We start from the raw sequence: 24,834 nt of genomic DNA, 5'->3' as shown, positions 1-24,834 counted from the left end.
ATCATATTTTAGCTAGTTATAGAAATAAATTTGCTGCGAACCTTGTTTTACTTATTTTAATATAATATACTTATTTTAATACCAAACCTTATTTTAATTATACGCTATACGCTTTGCCTATATAGGCCTTTTTTTAGGGCTTCGTGCAGGGGCAGATCCAGGCCTGAAAAAATAGTTTATGGGCATTTTCACCCATGTTGAAAATTCACATACATTACCGTTCGAATTTCGATACATTATATGGAACACTTTGTGAGCAAGTCTAAATAGCAGTTTTTTCTTTTGGTTTATGGTGGGCCTCACAAATTATGATTAACCATTATCGACGTCTCTCATAGTGTCCATCACTATTCACTATGCTATCGGAATGACACTTGACGGGAATGACACTGACAAAACTCAACAAAACACCGATTCATTGTTTTTAGTTTTCAAAAGTTACAGTTCCAGTTTTCTTCATATTTCTTAGACTTTAAATTGTTAATATGAGTACTTTTGGTGAAATAAACGAACCGTCCAGTCGAACAGCCTGGGAAGACTGGGACGATGTTTTTGTTACTGATGATTTTGTAAAGTAAGTTCATCACAGCACTCGATGATTTTCATTTTTTGTTGGTTAGAAACTTGTTGTTGAGTAAGATGATGCTGACTGTTATTTTATATTACGGCACTCCAATTTAATTATTTCTATATACTTATAATATTGTACTTTTACTATTTGCAGTTTACGTCTGGATAAGGAAGTTGACATCCCTAAAGAAATTGATACTTTCATAATATTAGAAGGCAGATACTTGTACGACTGTGTCAGAGCACATCATGACCTGGAACTCGTCAATTCTAATGCAGAAGTTAATTTGTGTTTATTCAAGACAAAGAAACAGAACAATTATGTTTGTATGATAAGAGATTACAATTTAGTTTTGAGCAGTGAAATTGTTGAGTTGTTAAAAAAATACATTACAATTAGTACAGATGTTATAGCTATAGTAACAAAGCCCATGGTGGAATACCAAGTATCTGAGTTGGTCACCAAAGACTATGTGATCCGGAGTATATCAGCAAGCAAACCATCAACAAGAAAACTGAATGTTCATTTCCCAAATTTGGAACAACCCAATATAATATCTGGTGTATCTGCAGGAGGTAATTTACTTTTAGGAATTATTACTAATCACTCTAAATACCTTGAGTTACCTATTTAGCAGTAAGAATTAAAGAAAGAAAGAACACTTGAATTGATAAGCAGTATAATCAACATTTTTCTCACCAGTAATTGTAACTCTTTATTCACTGTTGTCTTATTCATCTTATTTTATTTTTTCAGTACTTTGTTGGAGGGAAATCATTGATAAACCAGCAGTAGCTATCATATGTTACATTGAGCATCCAGAAGAGCAGCAGATACTAGAACTATATGAATTACTAGAAAGATTTAAAATCATCCCAGATATGTCAAAATTTCACAGAGACAACATATTAAACTCAAACTTATACATTTGAATAATTAATTACTATTTAATGTTATGTTTGTAACTACAAAATTGAATAATTACAGCACTGTATTATAATTTTGCAAAGAAATATACCATATGTATTTGAATATATTTGTTCTTTTTTATATCTGCTTTCCTGCATGATGCCTACATTACCTATGTGAACTTAACTTTTGGTCAGTAGCCTACAACCATAACCAGCAAATCAAGCAGCCAAACCGTTGTTTCGTTCGACGATTCATTTCTGTCGGTTATTTTCTGAATATATACAGCATACGGAAGTTCCCATACGTGACTTACAACCAATGGAATTGACTGGTTGGTGTAATTAAGCATGAGTGGTACACCTGCTCAGTCCTACTCTTTCAAAATAAATAAATTCGAGGAAAGGACAGTGGCACTGCCATGCCCGGAAATTTGTGGTGAAAAATACCCGAATCAACCTGGTCGGGGCAGCGGCGTAAACAAAAACGGCTTTTATCAGAGTTATCCTTTCAAAGACCTATTTTTTCATATAAGGGTTTTTGTCAAGTAGGTACAATTCTCGACTTCTCGCTAAAAAGTAAGTACTCCTCTGTCGCTACTATCTCCCTGCCACTTGCTGCTACCAAAAATGCTGCTTCCCCCACTGTTCCTTAACGACACCAAATTTGGCGAGAACTATAGTAGTTTTATCAGTTAAAATAAAAACATTAATTTCTAAAATTATACTTATTATCGTAAAATTTTATTCAACATTAATACATTAACATACATTTAAAAATATTTAATAAAGAAAATAATAAAAATTAACATAAGAAAACTTACATAAAAAATATACAAATAACCACAGCCTATTGGATCGCAGACCAGTTTGAGTTTGGTTTGTTATGTAACGAAAATAAAGTACTATTTTATGTGTGGACTATGTACCTACTTACAGGGTACATACAATTTAAAAGGACAATAGGCAAAAATAATTATTCTGAGCTGGTCTTGGAACCAATAACAACCAAATACGTATCTCATTACTGGGAGTCGTTTTTTGGTATTATTGGTCCTTGTGAACTTGTAGAATACTTTGGCCAATCCTTTAACGGCGACTACGAATAGCATCGATTCAATTTCTGATTTTTTTGAATTTTCAGATACCTCGATGTCGAATTCCCCATAAAAAATCTCGCAATGTTCTTTTTATGTCCAGGCAAATGCAATTCTTGATCGATTCTACTGTTCGTAGTCCTGAAACGGGAAGCATAGGAATGCTCTCAAAGACTTATGACTGTGTAAAGAATAACATTAACCTTCCGATCGTTAAGTGACCTTTAAGTATAAACAGAAATTAAAAATATATTTACAATTAGCCTTAAACAGCAAACGATATAACGATAATATAAACTTTAATACACATAAATATTTAAATCAGAGTTAAATCTATCAAACTACAACACTATACAAGCAACATGATTGGAGCTCCCGAATTCTTAATATTATTAACTTTAAGACATTTAAGAAAAGCTTATGCCGTCCAAATTGAGGTATTTTTATTACAATGGTGTATTACCTAAATATATAGCATTTTTTATGTCCAAAAATTTATTTTATAAAAATATCATGAAACTTTCGTATGTTTCGTAACCTACCACGAAAGAAGGAAAGAGAGCGGAGACGCCATAAGGTAAATAGGTCAGGCGCCTTCTTGTAGGTCAAGCAACGTACGGTAGGCGTGATCAGTTACTAGACGTTCGAGCTCCTGGCCAAATCAAAACCGATCTGTCAAAGATTGGTCTTGACTGATTGGTGATTTTATAATGAAAATAATGGGTGGGTTCCATAGAGGGCGTGTAAGGGAGGAGCTATTAACGTACCTCGTCCCTCGAACACCTTGGCGCGCTACTTTCTGAGGAGATTTTGCGTTATGACATCTCCGCTAGTCATTTTGTTCTCCATGTAACCTATGAATATTTTATATAAGAAGAACGAAAACTAAATTAGAATTTACAAAACAGACTGCTTTTCTTACGATCATCAGCTGTTCTGAAATCATTCAGAGGGCTCGTACACATCAAATCAAAAAGACTCGCAAAAGCAGTTTGTGGAGTGTAATACACTCCACAAAAAACAATATCCTTAAAATTTTGAATCATTCTAGATTTATCGAAAATAAGGCAGTAGTATTTATGAAAACCAGACACAACTTAGTTACATGGGGACCAAAATTTGGTTCTTGAATATAATATGCTTAAGTATCTAATCTATTTATCTAAATTGACTTAAATGGATGAATTTTAAAATGTTGCTTGATATGAAATATATAATTTTAAAATATTGGCAGCATTCACACCATTTACGCATGCTGGGTACTGGTTTTCCTTTCACCTCATTTTTTTCAAACATTTAGTCCCTGGATAAACTTATCTACTTACATTCAGTGCGTTTTGATGTGAAAACTTCCTTGAAATGGGTACAAAGTATTATAAATATTTTATCTTCTACATACAATCTAGTTATCTTTTGCAGATCATTCGTATCGTACCACACGTTTCCACTAGTAAATTAATCAGTTTCAAAACTATATGTTATGAGCGTTTCAAAATAGCGAATTTTGCCGCAAGTAAATGCACACTCAGTTTAGCCTTCACGCGATACAAAACTCTGTCGCACTTAGGCGCTCGTATTTGAGTGTCAGCAATAGAATTAAGCGCGACAGAAAACGCGAATAATCTCGTTAGTTTGAAAACGCCATAAATTTTGAAATTGTTATTTATTCTGAATTATAAAATTTCATTCAAATAATTTAATATTATTACCAATAACATCACAACGGCAAAAATATTTTAGTGCGAATTTTACGTTTTGATGAAGTAGGTAGTGGAAACGGATTCTTAATTTACTTATATTTTATAAAAAAGCAGTCACATAAAAATATTATTCCAATCTACTAATTAGATATAAAGTATATAAGAAGATTAACTCCATTAGAGGCAAGTGATTAAATGTTGTCTTACGCCTATATTATCAACGAGCCTTCTATCGGCAGATTTGGTTACTGAAGATAGATTTTGCAATACAACGTGTTGTGTGACCGAACATTAGGACAAAATCCTGTACTTACATTAAACAAATTAACAAAATTGTCGTTTTGTTCGTAATAAATAACTGGCGTTTATAATAGAATTGTTGCCAAAATCGAGTCAAATGATACAAGTTGATTGCAAATCAACGTTATATTCAGTCATCGTACTACATCACGTATCTATACGTAAAAATATAAAGTATTATATACCCTTTCCATTTTAATAAGAAATATTAAAAATATGTAGTTATTTTTTACGATTACAGAAAAATATTGAAAATTAGTTATACAATTAATTCAATGCATACATGCTTAACACTAATTGGTGCACTAAAATGTAATGATACTTCTATATTCAAGACTTTTTCAAGAAACATTTATTTAGGTGTTTCCTTGAGTTATTGACATGGCTGTGGATTAACCAACTTAGTGTATTCTTGTGATATGGGGCACATTATCATTGAGAAATTTATTCATTCATACGTAACATATTTACGTTAATTTTGTGAATGTTTACTAACAGCCAGTTTCTTCATCAAAAGTTAAAGCCAAAGTAAAAGTCAAAGTAATGTCTAAAGTAAAAGTAACGGTTAAATTCAATTTTTCTATGAATTTTGCTGTCACTTTAGCCTTGAAAAAACGAATTTGACCGTTACTTTAACTTTAGACATAACTTTAACTTTTGATGAAGAAACTGGCCGTTAGACAAACAAATACCCTTGCCAGCCAAATAATTTTTGGCATTAAAAATGTCAGTAATAACTTATTGCGAATATAATTTTCCGATATGTTATAATAACTATTAAAAGTTCATTAACATGTCAATAAGTAAAAAGTATAAAATAGCTAAGCCATGCTTTCTATTTTTAAAAATCATTTATGAATGTATATTGTGCCGTCATATTTACTTACACTATTACACATTTATTATAATAAACATTTACATGATTTTAAATACGGTTTCGCAAACCCATCTAGGTATTTAAATTTAAATGATAGAATATTTCATACATCTAGGTATTACGATTTATGGAGAAAAATTTTATAAAACTATAATGATTATTTATGTCATACATATATAAATCACTACTTTCCCATTCAATATAATTACATATTTAAATAGTTGACACACAGCAAAAATGCTTGAGAAAAATAATACAGTGTATAAGTGTTCTTTTTCATATGTATTTGCAAACATGTAAAATTAAATAAAGGAATGTAAAAAAGTTATTTGATTTTTCTCACTTATAAAGCACATCTTCATCATATTATACATACATATCGGTAATTCCTGACTAGATTCACTTTTAAATATATACCCAAGTGCACATCACTGTGTGATCCTTAACTGTATTATTTTTCACAAATGGTACACATGTAATTTATTTGTGTAATTTGTTATCATATAAGTAAGCCCTATTAGCGTTTAAATTAACTGAATGCAATTAAGATGCTGTCAGTGTTTACTACTAACATGATGTAAGTTAGCCTTAACAATAACTTATAAAATATAAATGACACTGACACCTAAATCATGGCGTAATCATATAGACGAGAAGTACATTAGTACTCCCCCTAGTTGCCTTGTAAAGCTTCTAATGACTAAATCTACTTTGATACCATAGAAAAATAAAATTGTCTTAGACAATAAAGCTTTTATATGATAGACATAAACTCTCTTCTCTAAATAACTTTGGAGGTACATTGAACAGCCTTTCGTTTTTTTACTCACATCTGAATTTGTTTGTGTTTAGTATTTATATGTCATTTAATCCACCATTATTTTGTCCTGCTCTGACTTTGTCCAGTACTTTGTTGACAAATTCTGAAGTTTTGCCTGCTATTTTTATCTCTGTAAAAAAATAGATTTTTGTTATCCACAAGATAAGGAATGGCCTTGGTCTGTGCATTTGTTTAGGTTTCATGATTAAACTACATTCTGACGAAAGAGCAAACTACAATAACAAACCAGTACATACATTATTATCACAATGATAGAAGAACTAATTCAAATCTGATGATAATTTGATTCCAACAATACTTTAAGCATATTTAAATAGTAAGGGCACTACTAAAAATAAAATTTTACCTGTGGCTGTATTAACTATGCTCGTTACATGTGAGTTCCAGTCAACGTTATTCTGAGAGTTAGTCACTCGGCTGCTCACAACTTGTTTCATTTGTGCTATGCCATTCATAAGACGCCCTGAAGTGAAAATAATTATGGATATAATCATAACTATAATTAAAACAATCTAGTAATAATACATGACTTTCAACATGGAGGAATATGTTTTAAATACTTTTAGGATAATTTGCACCATTTAACTATAACAATAACAAAACCAGTGGCGGATTTACAAACTTGCCGCTAGTAGGCCATTCAATTTTTGCCGCCTCTAATGATTGTGAACTTAATGATATTTCTGTCAGTTACTAGATTATTTTTTTGAAGCGTAAAACCTCTGTAACTTTTAAACGGCTCAATCGATTTTCATCATACACTAAAAAAAAACTAAATTGAAATCGGTTCATTCGTTCGGGTGCTATGATGCAGTGGTGACGTAGCATCGGGTGGAACCCGGGGCGGACTACCTATTGTGCAGCCCCCCAAAAAAAAAACGACAAATGTAAATACTTTTCTGTTCCAAAACTCAATAATTTTGTAAAGTGAAAAAGTCGCGAGCGAAGCGAGCGCGAATTTTTTTATAGTTTTGATACACAAAAATATCTACCCAAACAAGAGTGGAAAAAAAGCACTGCAAAGAGAAGAAGCCGCGAGCGTAGCGAGAACGAAATTTTTGATGTTTGGGACGCAATAATACCTAAAGAAATCAGAAAATAGCCACTGTCAAGTGAAAGGCGCGAGCGCAGCGAGCGCGAAATTTTTTGAGTCTTGGAACACAAAAATACTCAAACAAGTTTGAAAAAAACCAGTGTAAAGTGAAAAAGCTGAGAGCGCAGCGAGCGCGAAATTTTTCGAGTTTTGGACACAAAAGTCCTCCACGCGTCAGTTGTTTTTACTACTTCGGTGCTTTAACTTTTTGTTAAATTGAGGACTCAAAGAGCGCAGAACAAACCAGGAATGATGAAAAAAGCCGCGAAACCGCGAGCGAAGCTAGCGGATTTTTTATTTTATTTTTATTGAAACGCTATTAGAATATTTTAAAATTCATGATCACGTAAGTACCTAAGTATATGTATATTACAGTTTATTAATTTTGCGTTAATTAATCGTCTATTTATATATGGATTGTGTACTCAAATACTCAATTATAAAAAAAACCTGTAAAAAAAATTGCTAATTTTGCCGCCCCTCTAAATCTGCCGCTCTAGGCACTGGCCTACTTGGCCTATTGGTAAATCCGCCACTGAACAAAACCCTAGCTAGCAGTGTACTAGTCACCATTGGTCATATCAGCGATTTGACTACTGAAAACGGTTTAGTTATCATTATAGTTCAATAGTGCAACTCACCATCATGTCTTGTAAATTGCACCTTGAATTAGAAAACACATAATATGTGTATTAGAAAACACATATTATGCAATATTGTGAAATAATAGTCCAAAAAGATTACACCATAATGTTAATAGAGAAGGTAACATAACACAGTACATGTTTTGCTTGAAAATAAATTATCACACCATTATATTAAAAGTCACTACTGTTCAAAACAAAAACATCTTTGTTTTGTATCTGAAAAATTAAACATGACTTACTGTGTTCTTGCTCCAAGCCATGTAGCTTTAATTTATTTGCCTCATGTTGTGCCTTTTTCTTCAGTCTGCATGCCCGGGATGCCAGTTTATTTTTCTCTTTCCTCGTTTTTGGTCTAACATTGAATGGCAGCTCACTGACAGGTATCATGTCATTTATTACTTTGCCCAAGTTATCTAATTCTTTACCAATTAAATACAATTTTCTTGGATTTGGAGTAAGATCATTTCCATCTCCTTTCCTGGCTTTTCCGCTGTAAATGATATAAATTTATGAAAAACCAATAAAAACCCTTAATTTTAATATACAAAATCAAAAATCTGTTACCTATGTTTGATACCCCTAACACTGCAACTGGGACTGAATACCGGATCAGTTACTGAATTTAGAACATGTGGGTCCTCAGATTTATTCTTCAGTATAAGTCTCTGACCCTTCGGACCTTTAGCTTGAACATTGTATTGCCAGAAAAATCTCTCTTTCTTTGAACTGTGACGAGACTGTTTGCCTTCTGTTTCATCATTTGACTCTGTAATTAGGATAATTTATAATAATCATATATTAATTAAGTAGCATGCTTATTATCTGCCTAGCCTTTTCCCAACTATGTTGGGGTCAACTTCCAGTCTAACTAGATGTATGTGAGAACTAGTGTTTTTTTTTTAAAATCAATTAATAAGCATGTTTATAAATTCATGTAATTCTTATGACTTACCATCAGAAGATAGATCTTCATATCTATCACTGTCTTCATCTGTCTCAACATCACGGTCCTCTTCATCTTGTGAAAAGTCAATGGTGCCAGGACTGAGAAGCCCTCCGGAAAGGGATGATGCAGACCCTGCTTCAGCCAATGAGCTTGTAGACAACAGATGTTTACGGGGCTCTCGACGCTGCCAGATCTAGAAAGTACAATATTTATGAGTTACATTATACCAATTCAATTATTAATTTAATGACTTTAAACCAGTGTTATCACAATGTTGATCCACCGCTGAACATGATCCTACACCATTGTTTGTTAATTTATTTTCGATTAAGGTTGAAGATAGTCAATTACTGAACCGTACTAATACACTGGGTTTTAACATACTATCCAAGATTACCCCTGACATTATTAAGATTCTTTTTGAATATTTTTTTTTGTTCATAGGTATATTATCACAAATTATTGTAAATAAAAATCTGTGCATGTCAACTAACCTGTTCCATGGTGAGGTGTGTAGGTGCAGACGAAGAGAGTTGAGTTTGCTGAGGTTTTACACTTGTTGGGTAAGGGGGCAGCACAGTGGACGCGGGGACTGACTGTCCTAGAGCTATCTCACCACTGTACCCATCCATCCTGAGCAGCAATTCTGGCAACTGGTTCATAGGCTGAGCAAAACTTGATGAAGCTGAGCTGTGTTGACTTGCAGGTGAAAATGCTAGCTGGGCACGGCTATAAGGACTGCAAGGGCTCTCTGAAGGCATTATGTTATTCGGCTGAATTGTGATCGGGCCACGGCGTGAACCACTCATTGCTCCACCAATCTGTATGCAATAACCACTCTCTTCAGGTAGTAAAAGATCATCAAAATTCAAATCATCCAATAGTGTATCTGGATTTGCATTTAACTCAGCCAGTGTAGGTCCACCTATAAGATCAGCTTTATCAACTTGAAAAATATCTTCATCATCCATTTTAAAACTATCCACTTTAGATGTGCTGTCAGTTTCAAACACCAGCTTGTTGTATGACAAATTGGACATATTGTAGGAGCCAACCAGATTGTCTTGTAGACACAAATCGAGCTCAGTGTTGAAGTCCCCTATATCAAAACGGCGCTGCGGGATGGGCACAGAAGCTGACATCGTGCCCATCTCTATCGGCGACTCCTGTTTAATCTCTACACCTGGCTCGAGAAGAAAATCATGTGTGTAAATAGAATCCGACATCGCACGTGTTTGTGACCAGTGACCTTGACGTATAATAGTCTTGTTGATACAGATTGGCGCACGCGTCTTACGTCTCTATCGATTTATTCTCAGCGAAACCCACGTGTTGTGATTATTTCCCCAGTCCTATTCTATAACAAAATCTAATAAGAAATTCGTGATTAACTTATCGTATCTTTTAATCTTATATACTTTTAAATATCTCATCCTTCAGTTACATAACTGTAACAAAACACAACCCTCTAAACAAAATTTGTAAGCAACACTTGATATTCACAATGACTTTCGATATCGAAATTAGACAAACAATAGTCTCGATCAAATAAGAAGCTTCACCGTGAATTGTTCCAATAACACTTGTTATTTGAGTTTCACACTATATCAGTAATGAAATTCAAGATGATTTCACTAAATTCAATTGATAGAATAGCCACAATAACAAAAACACTGCTGAGACGAAGTAAACAAAGATTTTATTATTATTATTCAGCAAATTCAAAGGTCATTGAAGCGAGAAAACCTTATACGATATTTAGAAGTGTGAAAGAGATATATGGTTTTCTTTCAAATTCTAGCGAGACGGAAGTGGAAAGGATCCGCGAGCTAGGGACGTATTTTCTTACTATTTTGTTTGTCTATGGTGATATAATTCGACTCTATTTTTGGAAGGTTTTTTAAATTAAATGTTATCGTGTACAATTTAGTGGAAAGTCGTGTTTTTCTTGTAATGACTTAAACATTAAATTAAAACTCAATAATATTTGTTTTGTTTTAACCAAACGTTTTCTTTGACTGAAGTATTATAATGCTTCTACTCTTGATAGAGAAACTAAATATAACAATACGGACAAAAAGTTAGAAAATCAGGTAAGATTTGAGAAGAGAAAAGATTTGCGAACAATAATTGAAATAAATTGTAACAGTTAAAAGATAAATTATCATACTTCGTCAAGTAGGTCATTAAGGACTAGAATGGACTGAATGGTTGGATGAGCAAAAAGCATCATGATGCACCACAGAGCTTAATTTTTTTTCTGTGAAGGTCTGAAGGACAAAAATGAAAGATGTCGTAACCAGCTGAACGTCAAAAGTGCAGTGACAATACTGACAAAATAATACAAGTATTATTCAATTTTCAATATTATGGGCGACGAAAACTTAAATTCTAGTAAAAAATGTGATACCAATAAGTGTAATATCCTTATTATTGGAGCCGGCATGGCTGGCTTGTCTGCCGCCAATTATCTTCATAAAAATGGCATGGAAGACTTTATAATTTTAGAAGCTAGAAAACGTATCGGCGGTCGTATCATTTCCATACCTATGAAAAATCAGAATGTAGAGCTGGGAGCCAATTGGATTCATGGAGTTCTAGGTAATCCAATTTTTGAAATAGCAATGGCTAACAACCTTGTAAATATTATAAACATACCTAAACCCCATAAGGTTATAGCAGCAACAGAGGATGGGAAGCAGGTACCTTTTGGAGTACTTCACGAGATACACGAAGCTTATGTGTGCTTTCTACGGCGATGCGAGGAGTACTTCCTCTGTCAATATTTACCACCTCCAGACATCCACAGTGTCGGTGAACACATCAATTTAGAAGCCACCATATATCTAGAACGTCTACCATCGTCGGAAGAGAAAAAGTTACGAAGATTAATATTTGATTGCCTACTGAAAAGAGAAACATGTATATCTGGTTGTAACAGCATGGATGAGATAGATCTCCTGGAGTTGGGAAGCTACACTGAGCTACAAGGTGGAAATATCATGATACCATCAGGCTATAGCTCTATATTAGAACCACTCACAAAAAATATTGCTCCTGACAAAATACTAAAAGATCATGCTGTAAAGAAGATAATTTGGGATTCAAATGAGCATAGCTCACAGAGACCTCTTGAGGACTTAGGTGAAGAATCTGAAGACTCTGACCAGACAGTTATTGAAGACATTTCTAAATCATCATCTGACAAGACTATGAATCCTGGTGAAGGCACATCCTTCACAGACGTCACACGAAAACCAAAGAAAAAGTTCCCTAACTATGTTGAAGTAGTATGTGAGAATGGAAAATCTTACTATGCTAATCATGTGATATGTACTATTCCCCTGGGTGTTCTAAAAGACAATGCTACCAATTTGTTTGAACCCTCTTTACCGCAATATAAGATGGAATCACTGGAAAGATTATTATTTAGTACTGTAGATAAAATTTTCTTAGAATATGATAGACCATTTCTAAATCCTGAAATCACGGAGATTATGTTACTTTGGGAGAATACAACTACTCCTGAAGATATATCAGATTCATGGTATAAGAAGATATACTCATTTAGCAAAGTATCAGAAACCCTGTTACTAGGCTGGCTGTCAGGGAAGGAAGCTGATTATATGGAAACACTTTCAAATGAGGAAATCTCTACTACTTGCACAAAAATTCTAAGAAAATTCCTGAATGATCCATTTATTCCTGAACCTCAGAAATGTGTTTGGTTAGTGTTTTACTAAATTAATTCTGATTTCTGTGTTACTATTGTTTATTTGATTAATGATTGTAAAATTTCAGCACAAGTTGGAGGAAGCAGCCATTTACGAGAGGATCATATACTGCAATAGGTGTAGGGGCTAGTCAGAGTGATATTGAAAGTTTAGCTCAACCCCTGTTCAGAAATGTACATGATAAAAAGGTAAATCTTAGTTATTCTTAAAGAATTCAAGCTATTTTTCATGGATTTCTGTAATAAAAGAAATGATTGAATTTTAATATTTCATATAATACATGTTCTAACATCAATGGAACTGTGGCATAAAGGAAAATATTGTTGATGAATTATTATATGTATTAATTACTTAGCTAAAAAGTACATGGAAATAATTTTCTATAAATTCTATCTACATCTTTTATCACTTATTTGTAACATACCTATCTCAGATAACATTATAAGTAAAAAATATGTTTAGGTAGGTTCAATCTGTCTAGTACTTAGATAAGCAATGATAAATAATTGTTAATTCATGTAAGTAGTGTGTAAAATTTTAGAGGATGAGAGAGACATTATTTCTATAAAGACACTACCTGTTTCAAGGGCCACTGGACCTTTGCTAGGTGTCATACCACCTATGTTACAAACATGATGTGCTAAAAAATGTTTACAAATATGATTTCAGCCTGTTCTGCTCTTTGCTGGAGAGCACACACACAGCAACTTCTACTCGACTGCGCATGGTGCGTATTTATCCGGCCAAGCGGCAGCACGGCGGTTACTGGCCCCGGACGAACCTGAAGAGAACTTCCTTGAGTGCCCCGGATCGGCTGACCTGAGTTCATGGATACAAGGAATACAGCTTGAGGGCTAGTAATAATACAATGGTATGTAGACATGCTTCATATGCACAGTGCCTAGGTACAATATACTCTCATTGTATTTATCCATTATACATAATTACATGACAGAGGCTTGGCCCATTTTACTCGTAAGAATTGTGATTTTGTTTAATACTGCTGTTATTAGGCAATAGTTTGCTGTTATTATATAGGTAGAAATTTTTTCACCATGAAAATTTTAGTGGATTTATATTATTTATTTCATGTATTAAAACTATGTAATTTATTGTAACAAAGTAAAATTGTATGTCTGCTCTCTTTAAAGTTCTAAACTTTTGCTTGGGTCTATTTCTGGAACATATAAAATGGGTTCAGAGAGAAATAAAACATTCATGAAGTCTTTAAAGCCTAGTGGGGCATTAATTCATACGACGAAATAAATTATGGAAATCATTTGAAAGATGGTCTAAAGGTACAAATGCACAACATTAAATAGTGTATTATGTAATTAAAACAGTTGGATTGATTAATCTACGTGTTGTAATTCATACACCAATGCATAAATATTTTTTTTTGGTGACAAGAAAAAGGATGTTGTCATGATTTTAGTTTTATGTCAATTTGTTTTTTTATCAAATGGTCGCATAAATTATTAAGAATAATGAATAATTAGTGTACAATTAATGAAATAAATATTTATTGTGAAGCATGGTTACCGAAATTTGTTAAGATAAATTGCCTCAACTTAATTTGATTTCATACTGATAACTTTTGGATATGGTTGAAATTACATTTAAATCGAATTAATTTGTGCTAAACATTCTGTTCTTGTTATTCAATAATCATGCTAAGAAGATCAAGAAGACTCGCCTGATATATTTTCTTCTCCTGTGGAAAAGAACTATAAATACCGACGAATGGCATAAGAATAAAGTTCCAAAAATATGATTCAGTTGAGTTCTGCCACCTCACAGCACAGGTCCTTCTTTTTGAGACATACATTTATGTAACCTGTAACTTATATGCTATGTACCTTTCAATAAGATCATTCTTGAACGATTCTGTCTTTAAGAGCACAGTAATAGTAAATATTATTACCCTGTTAAGGGTGTTATTATTACATGATTACACTCGCAAAAATATCTTGACTCAATGTACTGTCAGCAACAATGGTTTAACTTTATCAAATTACGGGGTATACTGATTGACCAAATGCAAGCATAAAAATCAAAGTGGTCGCAATATTATGGGCAATTCCAATGACTAATTAGTAATACTGAACATAGAAAAAGCAAACTTGGATTAAGATATTTTTTGGTAGTGTAGGTAATATAGTTCTCACCAAACTCGATGGCGGCTCAGAAATTGCGAGTCGCAATTAATTTTTCTCGCACAAGTACCTACGCGCATTTGGCTCATGCCCTTCGCGCTCCACCTTAAGTTCAACTTTTTTTTAAATTGCGCTGCGAGTACCTAGTTTGACGATAACCATATCACCACCATACCAAATACACCCTAGTAGAGTAGTTTAAGAGCGCTTTTAACAAGCGGGTATTCCGCGCGGCAATCAATTTTTGAAAGCCAGGCGTAAATGCCATTACCTATTGTAGGCCTAGAAAAACAAATTTAGACTTTCTGTAGGATCTCGATATCCATGGCATAATTAATTTTGTTTCATCCTAGAAGTGTACATTTCTGTTTCTGATGTAGGTACCTATATCTATAATGTAAAAAAATGGTTTAATTAGTTGACGTCCCTTGCCGTTATTCGTGGCTAACGCGTCGTTCTTGTCGACTTTAGCCGATAAGTTTTATAATTCGGCTGTTGTCGAAAGAATAGGATTAAATGAGCTTTACCTTCAAATATTAGAACTCTTTTCAATATTTTTGTTTATTAAAGCCCAGTTCTGTTCTATATGAATTAGTTTGCATTTGAAACATACCAATGCAAAACCAAATTACTGACACATTATTAAGAAAATACTAAACTACACCTGCGCCTTGAAATAAGTAGTTTTTCTGAAAGGCAGTTCTAACACACATTTTTTAGCTTTATGCTAGACCATTATTTAGTTGTTCCATGCGTCTTAGAAAAAGCGCACAATTAGGAGATACTTTTGTGCTTATCTATCTATATAAATAAAAATGAATTGTTGTTCGTTAGTCTGATTAAAACTCGAGAACGGCTGGGCCGATTGAGCTGATTTTGGTTTTAAAATGTTTGTCGTAGTCCAGGGTAGGTCTAAACGGTGAGCAAATAAGGAAAAGGCGGTACGAAGTTCGCCTGGTCAGCTAGTTGTGAATAAAATTATACATGCCTATCAGTAAATTTAAATGTCCAGGATTCTAGTCCAGCTGGATTGTAAGAAATACACAGACCTGAAGATGGTGTTAACTTGGTAATTCATCTTTGTATATGTTACTGTAGCCCGCATATTGATCACGTAGTTAATCTTACATAGGAAAATAAGAATGATTTTATCAGACTATTTACATTAGAATTGTGCATACTATGCGAGTAAGCAGTGACTGTTGGTAAATATTGGTTTTGTTCATCAACATTAAGCATGTCTTTGAGGCAAGTCCTAAGACCAAGTGTGTTCGCACTATTACCATTGGGGGATTTTCACCATGTAAATATAACGATAACTCTACATTGATTGGTACATCTCAAGTATTACTGGAAATTAGGATTACTTTACAATGACCTATAATCGAAATTGAAATGAAAACTTTTTTAAGTTATTGGAACCATATGTTATCAAACAAATGAGGCGCAGTTAAGTAGTTTACACATATGTATATGTAAATAGACAAAATGTTAGTGAACTTTGTTCAAAATGCTGATGGCTAATAAACATGTAGAATGAATTTTGTACTAAGAAGTGTTTACTTCTCCTGTGGCCGTCGTTTAGTACTTTTATCGGTGGTTTATTCATTGTTCCTTAAAATAATATATAAACTGCAGACAAAGTACTCAAAAACCAGCTATTAGTATAGTTAATTTGTGCTAGGTTTTATTTATGACGGCAGGTGCATGCAAGCTAAATTGTCAGATTTAAACTGTACCTAGAATTTGCATACCTACTTACTATGTTATTTAATGCATTTCCAGATTTTAGACTTATTAAATATAATTAGGTTACATTATTCGATTTTTCTAGTCAATGCAATGTTTTTTTTGTATCGCTTTAATAAATCATCAAATACACAAGATGTTTTATTGATACCTTTATATTAAGTAATAAGCAGTTTTATGTAATAAAAATTTATTATAATATTAGTAATAAACAAAAGAAGCAAGATTATTAAAATAACAAAGTATAATAACATGTAATAAAAAGAATACAAAAAATATATTAATGGCTACATAAAGTAGTTATAAGTTAAATTAAAGCCCTCTAAATATTTATTTAACACCTTTGTTACAATTATGTTGGGTACAACTTCTATTTGGTCAAAATGTTACAGAAGGATTTCGTGTAATTTTTTAACCTTTTCACCGCCACGCCATATCGGTATTCCTATGCCCTGTACGCCAAGCCCGAAAATCTTAATTAATATAATTAATTAATAAATACATAAAAGTAATGATTTAATAGGTTTATTTTGTATTTTTCTGCGACCTGTTTTTTGTCGAGTATAGCCGTCGTTGGCGCACAGGGCACGCTTGCTCATGTCGGCTATAGCCGACATTGGCGTTCAAAAGGTTAATAAAACAGAATTTACAGTATTTACAGTTTGGTACGTTACAGCACTTCGGTTGATGCTTTTAATATTCTTTCATAAAAAGTTATACATTGCGAAAATGGAATAGAACATGATCATAATTATGAATTGTTTTTAATTAAAATTAAAACTATTTCCTGTACATTTTTAATAATACTTTAAGTTCAGCCTGTTACTTAGTTGTTAGATAATCTTTTGGGTTGTTTATTCTCTTTTACAAAATTGAGATTTTCATTCCATCAAAGTTAATATTACATGTTTTTGCAATGAATTGGCCAAACAGATCTTTTACCCAATTGCAGGTACTTTACAAAAAGTTAATAACTTTCATATACGTGTGATAATAATACTATGTTAATTAAACCATGGAATGTCACCACTGTAAAGGGGTCTACACACCAAAGCCGCTGACCCGGCGGCTTAGTGCCGGCGGGTTAACCCGGCGGCTTCAGAATGTCCAAGCCGAACGACTTTGCCGGCGGCAATGCCGGCGGCACGACTGCCGTGGCATGTGGTGTTCTAGTAATTGTCAAATACTCTATGAAAGCCGGCGGGCAACTGACTGAGTGAGTGGAGAGGGATGCCGTCGGCATCGGCATGCTGCCCCGCCGGCGGCATGATTGTACAAAATACGGCCGGCGGGTTGGGCCGCCGGCGTCAGCGGCTTTGGTGTGTAGACACCTTTAGATAATTACAGAAAAATACTGAGTAGTACAATACACAACAATTACAAAATAATACAACTTATGCATAACTTCCCATGACTTCATTGATTTGTGATCTCAAATTATTCATTAATTTAATCCCTAAGGGCCTTTCGAAACATTTCAAACATGAGTGAGATAATTATAATACATTAATTTAATTGAAATATTACAATAACAGATCTATAACAAACGTTACAATAAAATGTTTTCATTGGAATATGGAGTTCATGGGGAGCTTACAAATCTAACTGATACCAGATCTAGCAACCTACAATTTACTTAAGTATAAGTAATATTATGTATCTAAGCCCTATGGACGGATAATCTTCTATCAACTGGTTCAATGATGAGTATTCAACAAATAGTACATTAAAGTAGATGTCATGATTAATTTTCTTAGCTAGAGCTTACAGATAGAAAGTAATAATTTCATTCATATTTTCATAATCATTCAATTTTTTATTGCTCAAAACAATCTTCACTTTGAGGGTCAACCTGTAACTTTTAAATTACCAGTTTTTATAGAAGTGCATTAGCAGTTAAAACTAAAAAAGGTAATCTATCTGCAAGCATCATAACAAGGCGAGTTTAAAGACTAACGTACAACATGTAATTCAATCAAAGAATCTTTTGCAGTTATGTTTGTAAGCAATCTTTTTTCATCTTCACGTGACACTTCTTGCCAAACACACTTCCCAATAAGGGGGACCTCTTCAAGGGGTGGTCTAAAGGCTACAAGTAAAGTCAGACAGCAGCCATCAGCTGGTGGGCCATGTTCAATGTTCAACAGACCCAGAGGTCTGTGTTGGCCCACATCAGCACCAAACATTTCTACCATAAACCTTCTCAATGTTGAATGAATGCTTTTTCCAGGATTTATCTCACATGTAGGGAAATGAATTGCAGTTTTCTCACTCAATAATACATGCAATTTGTTTGTACTCCTCTTCTTTATAACTACAATCAATCTTAACAAATCCTTGATATGAGGTATGGGTGCTGGTAAAATATCTCTGTGCCATAGACTATCAGGTTTCCTGTGTTTATATGATTGCGTTTTTTCAATTAGATGCAAAATATCATTTGATCTCAATGAAATTTCTTGAACATTAGAGATCCACTTGGCTTGCAATGATTCTTTGTCAGCTCTGGCAGGTGTTTTTAATTCACCACCTATAACTTCACCAGTTAAAACAAATCTGTACCACATTCCGCCAGCAGTCTCAACTACTAAAAGAGTTGTGGGATTACAAAGAAGTCCTGTCTCCTCGAGAACCTCTCTGGTAGCAGCTTGCACGATGCTCTCGCCCTTTTCCATGCGTCCTGCCGGTAAGTACCATTTGCCAGCACAACTCTCTTTCGCCTCTTGCATCATTAATACTTCATTAGATTCATTTATAATCACACAAGCGACGACGTAAGTGACGTTGCTGCCCAGTACCGGTTTGAAATCGGATGGAGTGGTAGGTGTAATGCCCTGAGATTCGGCGACACAATTTTGGTCAGCAATAGTAAAATCGCAAATTTCGTTATCTTCTCCGTCCAGACCAAGACCATCAAGTAATTTATTAATATTAATGTCTACTTGGCGCGACATATTTACCTAATTACTTCTGATAAACTCAACTCGGAATTGTATGAATGAGCTTCAAGGTTGCTTGAAATGATACGACGATTTCGTATAATCAGATACTTTACTGACTAGCTGTTACTGTTTTTTATTACAAAAAATACTTTGATTTAGAATTTTTAGCACATATCAAACATGAATGACATGACACACATGCATGAATACCAAACACACCAACCAAACATACATGAAGGGAAGGCCAACATAACATCATTCATTCTGACATTTTTCACTCACTCATTCAACTCAATTATTATAATTTGAGATAGGAATTATTATACGAACAAAACATTGACTTTTATAAGGCTGCGGCTGATGTTATGTTAGACAAATACGAGGAGTACGAGAAGAGGGTCACTTCGATTTACTTTAGGCAGAGGCCTAGTTATAGCGTTTTTTTAATATTGGCTAATCGCTATATGCGCATTGCCACCGACAAAAACGGGGAAACTTGGTAGGAATGAAATAAAATTTAGGTAACGGAATTTGGATAGGTATTGGATAGGATTATTCGAAAACTACAGGATATTAAACACTTTAAATACGTATGTTATTCAGAGAGATAAAAGCTACTAAATACATATATATATTGGGATCATTAGTTGCTAGCAAGACAGGGATAGAGGTAGGAAAAGGAATCTTATAGGATAAAAGACTTGATAGAAAAGGTTCGTGATCGAGAAGAGGACAGGAAAAAAACATGTGGTTTAAATCGTCAATCTCACCACATTCGCAAAGGGCACTATCAACGATCTGCAGTCGGGCGAGGTGAAGCTTGGAACAATTATGACCTATTCTCATACGAATTAGGCAACTGGTAGCAGCTTTATTAAAATGTAGTTTAGCGAACCACGGTTTTTTTGGAATGCATGATTGGATACGAGCGTAATAGCTACCTTTATTGATACTGCTATTTGCCCATGACTTACTCCAGTCATCCCAAAGAAAATTCTTTGGTAGACTAGCCAAGTCATGAGCAAAATTTATATATGGAAATAAATCACCACAATCTACCGCTTCGCTAGCCAGATGATCAGCTTTCACATTTCCTGTGATGTTGCAATGACCTGGAATCCACACGAAGGAAACTTGAAAACCTAATTTAATACACTGATATAACAGGCTTCTAATGATTAAAATAATCGGAAATACTGGTTTAGATTTAAAAGGATATTTTTTAATTGCTTGCAATGCACTTAATGCGTCAGTAAATATTACTGTCCTACCCAATTTCATTAAGCGGACGTACTCTAAGGCCTTGAGGAGACCAAAGCATTCTCCAGTAAACACTGAAGACTCAGGAGGAAGCTTAACTTTTTGTACTATATTATATTGGGAGTGAAAAACGCCAACTCCGACATTACCAGAAGAAGAGTGTTTAGATGCGTCCGTGTAAATATGATGCCAATTGTCCCAGTGTATGCTCTTTGAAAAGTTGAATAACTCTTTTATACAATTATCATTTTTATTAATGCCTAAATTTAAAATAACATTCGGAGTAAACACTAATGATTCGTAAGAATTGCAAAAAAGAGGAAATGTTATTGATTTATAAGTTGGAGCTTGCAAAGCAAGGTACTTTTTATAGCTAACAACAAGACAGGGAGGTGATTTGTGAGACCAATAGTGAGAAGAGTTGGTTTCCTCTAAAAGAGACTCAAGTTTTGCGCGTAAAGGGTGATTGGAAAATTGTAAGGCACGGAACAAAAACTTGTCAGAAAGATACTGACGTCGAAGGGATAGAGGAGGATCAACCGTTTCGACCTGTAAGGCATTAATTGGGCTTGACTTCATAGCTCCGGTTACAATTCGTAAAGCCTTTGACTGAATAGCGTCCAATCTTTTAAAAGCAGCTAAATTACCAGGTTCTAGTAAGAATGTACCATAGTCTAATACACTTCTAACTATTGCATTATAAATTAATTTTAGTGAGAATGGATGGGCCCCCCACCACACTCCAGACAAACATCTTAATATATTTATTCTTTGTTCACACCTCGCTGCTATATATTCGCAGTGTGGAAGTCCAGAAAGTTTGCTATCTAATATCAGACCTAAAACTTGACTGATGATTTAACAGGAATAGGAACATTATCATAATATACATACACAGGAGGAGGAAGACGCATCCTAGAAAAAAGTACAACAGTACTTTTTGCGGTAGACAGCTCAAGACCATTGTTATCCATCCATTTCTTTAAAAGAGTGAGACCCGATGACAATGAATCACAGGCCGTTGTAACAGAGTAATTTGGGCAATACAACAGAAGATCATCAGCATATTGGAGCACTTTCACTTCATTATTTAGAGAAGATTCAAGATCGTAAGTATAAATGTCATAAAGTAGAGGACTAAGAACTGAACCTTGAGGGAGACCTCTCCACACGACTCTAGATTCACAAGAATCCTCGTGAGTAAGTTTTATATACCTCTCAGATAATATATTTAAAATGAAATTTACAAGCATTATAGGCACATTTAACTGCAGAAGTTTATATTTTAACATAGAAATTACAACGTTATCGTAAGCCGAAGTGATATCCAGAAAAGCTGAAACTATGGAGTGATTGGAAGAAAATGCTAATCTAATGTCAGTGATAAAGATACTTAGACTATCTAGGGTACTTTTACCACGCCTAAAACCAAATTGACTTTCGCTTAATATTTTGTTACTTTCTATAAACCATTCTAATCTATTTTTAGCTAAGTGTTCCGAGATCTTTAACATTACAGATGACAAAGCTATTGGTCGATAAGATGAGCAGTCAGAAGGACTTTTGTTGGGTTTCAAAATTGGAAGGATATCTTGCGATTTCCAAGAAATGGGAACCTTACCAGAAATTACAATTTGATTAATTAATTTTAAGTAATATAAAAGAGATAAATCACTCATATTAGCCAGAAAAGAGTAAGGTATACCATCTGCACCTGGTGCAGAGTCTTTGATTTGGTACAAAACACCTTTTAGCTCTTCTAAAGTAAATGGATTATCGAGTACGCAGGGAGGATCTGATAATGTGTAAGGCATATGATACGCAGATATATTATCTGGGACGTATGGGGGAGCTAATTTATCTAAAAAACTATTTCTTAATTGAGGTGGAAGGCATGCAGTAACCGGTTCAGAGAAAACTGATCTGAATCTTCTTATGTTGCGCCAAACAAGAGAAGGTTTAACATTTGGTGATATGGAAAGACAAAATGATCTCCAGCCCTCAAACTTCTTTTTTTTTAATAACTTTTTGGTGTCTGAAATTACTTCACATAAAATGTCAAAATTTTCTTCGGTAGAATTTTCAAAGTAGAACAGTTCACACTGCTTTCTTTTGTGTATAGCATCTGTGCAATCCCTATCCCACCATGGTGGCAATGGGATTTTGTTTTGTGATTTTTTATGAGGGAAAAGATTATCGGCAGTTTTTATCATGGCATCTGATAAAGCATCAGCACAAGCCTGTTCATTCCCACTTTGAATTTCAGGAAGGCTAGAAACGATTTTATCCAAGTGTTCCCTATACGTATGCCAGTTTATATCAGTTAGTTTATACTTCAACCGCGGAGGGCGACTGGAATAAGATTTTTGGCTGGATGGAAATTTTAAAACTATGGGAAAATGATCACTACCATAAGTAGAAGGCATAACTTCCCAACTCAAATGCGAGGCTAGTTTATTAGTGCATAGTGACAGGTCAGGTGCACTGGCACCTTCATTTGGAGATGTGCGTCGAGTAGGTGACCCAGTGTTTAAAATACAAAGATTAATATTATCTAACATATCTAATAAAGTACTACCATAACTATTTGTTGTAGCACTACCCCATACTTCATGTTGAGAATTAAAATCCCCTAAAACTATAAATGGTTTGGGAAGAAGAGATAAAATATTTACAAGTTCATTAAAGATTGAAGAAGAAGGACGAGGAATATATACAGAAACGAAACATATACTATCTACAACAGCTGCAATTATGGAGAATGAATTATTATGAGATGGGAGTGAGAAAAGTGAAAATGAATGATGATGCCTGATGAGTAAGGCTACACCGCCATACCCATCAGAACGGTCTTCCCTAAGACAGGCGTAGCCAGGGATCTTAAACAAAGACCCTGGTTTAAGCCATGTCTCTTGTAGGGCAAAAACTATAGGTTTAAAATTATTGACAAGATGTATTATATCAGATTTCTTATTAATTGCGCTTCGACAATTCCATTGTATTGCCTTGGCTTTGTGTTCCATTATGAATATTCTTTTCAGAAACTGCATTAATTACAGTGGCAGCGATGGTCGGTGAGAGGAGTTGAGTCTGGGTTAAAGATTTAATTAGTGCTATGATTAACTCATTTACTGAGGCTGATGATAGATCATCTCTGGGGATGAGAGCACAACCATCTTTTGGTTGAGGCAGACCCCTAGCGAGTTCTTGATGGAATTGCTGATCATAACCTTTTGAAAACTGAGGGGGGGAACGAGGCTTAATAAATACAGTTTTTTTATAAGATGTTTTATTTTTTGTTGGAGAGTAATCCTGAGGAACAGAAGCATTTATATTGCTTGAAACTGTGGGAGAGGAAAGCAAAGCATCAGCATAAGAAATTTTGGAAATTGTGGGATGAAGTTTTGAGGCTTCAGCATATGAAATGCAGGATTTGGCCATAGATTCTTTTATGTTTTTCTGCCTCTCATATTCTAAACATTTCCTGCTAGTGGCTTCATGGAAACCTTTGCAGAGACAGCAATGCAAATTATCCTCAGAGATGGTGCACCCATCCCCAGAGTGACCTTGACCACATTTGTAGCATCTAGGGGTAGATCTACACTGACTTTTTACGTGCCCATATCTACAACAATTATAGCACTGAATAGTAGGGTAAATGTAAAGGTCAACAGCTAAAGAAGTGTAGCACATATAGACCCGCTTTGGTAAAACTTGGCCATCAAAAGTTAATATAACAGTTTCAGTGTTTTTAAACTCTGATTTGCCATCTACAATAGTCTTTCGTTTAATCCTCCTCAATTTTAAAATTTTTCCACAACCAATTGGGACTGAAATATTTTCGAGGACATCATCATCGGACCACTCCATGGGAACGCCTCTAACGACGCCCATGCGGGTCACCGAGAAAGTTGGAATGAACGCTTTGAAATTTTCTTTTTCTAATAAGTTATTGGTAATAAAAGAGTTGGCGTCTAAGTATGTAGTAAAGGAAACAACCAGACGATTGCGAC

The 24,834-nt window shown here is 34.3% G+C and overlaps 4 protein-coding genes and 1 long non-coding RNA gene across 5 annotated transcripts; 3 read left to right on the top strand and 2 right to left on the bottom strand.

Annotated features, from left to right (window-relative positions):
- The first annotated feature begins 374 nt into the window (after window positions 1-374).
- Window positions 375-1,605, top strand: LOC110370259 (uncharacterized). The gene is made up of 3 exons (XM_021326002.3): window positions 375-574; window positions 725-1,146; window positions 1,328-1,605. Exons 1-3 carry the CDS (start codon window positions 486-488, stop codon window positions 1,501-1,503), a joined length of 687 nt encoding a protein of 228 aa, XP_021181677.2. The 5' UTR covers window positions 375-485; the 3' UTR covers window positions 1,504-1,605.
- A 587-nt stretch (window positions 1,606-2,192) lies between these two features.
- Window positions 2,193-10,717, bottom strand: LOC110370266 (uncharacterized). The gene is made up of 6 exons (XM_021326011.3): window positions 9,475-10,717; window positions 8,987-9,173; window positions 8,599-8,800; window positions 8,274-8,524; window positions 6,641-6,757; window positions 2,193-6,403 (listed from the first exon to the last, which is right to left on the bottom strand). The coding sequence occupies exons 1-6, from the start codon at window positions 10,204-10,206 to the stop codon at window positions 6,309-6,311; spliced, it is 1,584 nt and encodes a 527-aa protein (XP_021181686.2). The 5' UTR covers window positions 10,207-10,717; the 3' UTR covers window positions 2,193-6,308.
- A 523-nt stretch (window positions 10,718-11,240) lies between these two features.
- On the top strand, window positions 11,241-16,754 carry LOC110370265 (peroxisomal N(1)-acetyl-spermine/spermidine oxidase). The gene is made up of 3 exons (XM_021326010.3): window positions 11,241-12,707; window positions 12,782-12,902; window positions 13,384-16,754. Exons 1-3 carry the CDS (start codon window positions 11,350-11,352, stop codon window positions 13,570-13,572), a joined length of 1,668 nt encoding a protein of 555 aa, XP_021181685.3. The 5' UTR covers window positions 11,241-11,349; the 3' UTR covers window positions 13,573-16,754.
- A 1,722-nt stretch (window positions 16,755-18,476) lies between these two features.
- Window positions 18,477-19,891, bottom strand: LOC110370267 (8-oxo-dGDP phosphatase NUDT18). Its single transcript, XM_021326012.3, has one exon. It carries the CDS (start codon window positions 19,571-19,573, stop codon window positions 18,572-18,574), a length of 1,002 nt encoding a protein of 333 aa, XP_021181687.1. The 5' UTR covers window positions 19,574-19,891; the 3' UTR covers window positions 18,477-18,571.
- A 1,798-nt stretch (window positions 19,892-21,689) lies between these two features.
- On the top strand, window positions 21,690-24,104 carry LOC135117050 (uncharacterized). The gene is made up of 2 exons (XR_010276616.1): window positions 21,690-23,335; window positions 23,418-24,104. It is a non-coding gene; the product is annotated as an uncharacterized LOC135117050 (long non-coding RNA).
- The last annotated feature ends 730 nt before the right edge of the window (window positions 24,105-24,834 follow it).

This window comes from Helicoverpa armigera, chromosome 7, assembly GCF_030705265.1.
Source record: "Helicoverpa armigera isolate CAAS_96S chromosome 7, ASM3070526v1, whole genome shotgun sequence".
Taxonomy (NCBI): Eukaryota; Metazoa; Arthropoda; class Insecta; order Lepidoptera; family Noctuidae; genus Helicoverpa; species Helicoverpa armigera.
This window is presented reverse-complemented; position numbering and strand designations above follow the sequence as displayed.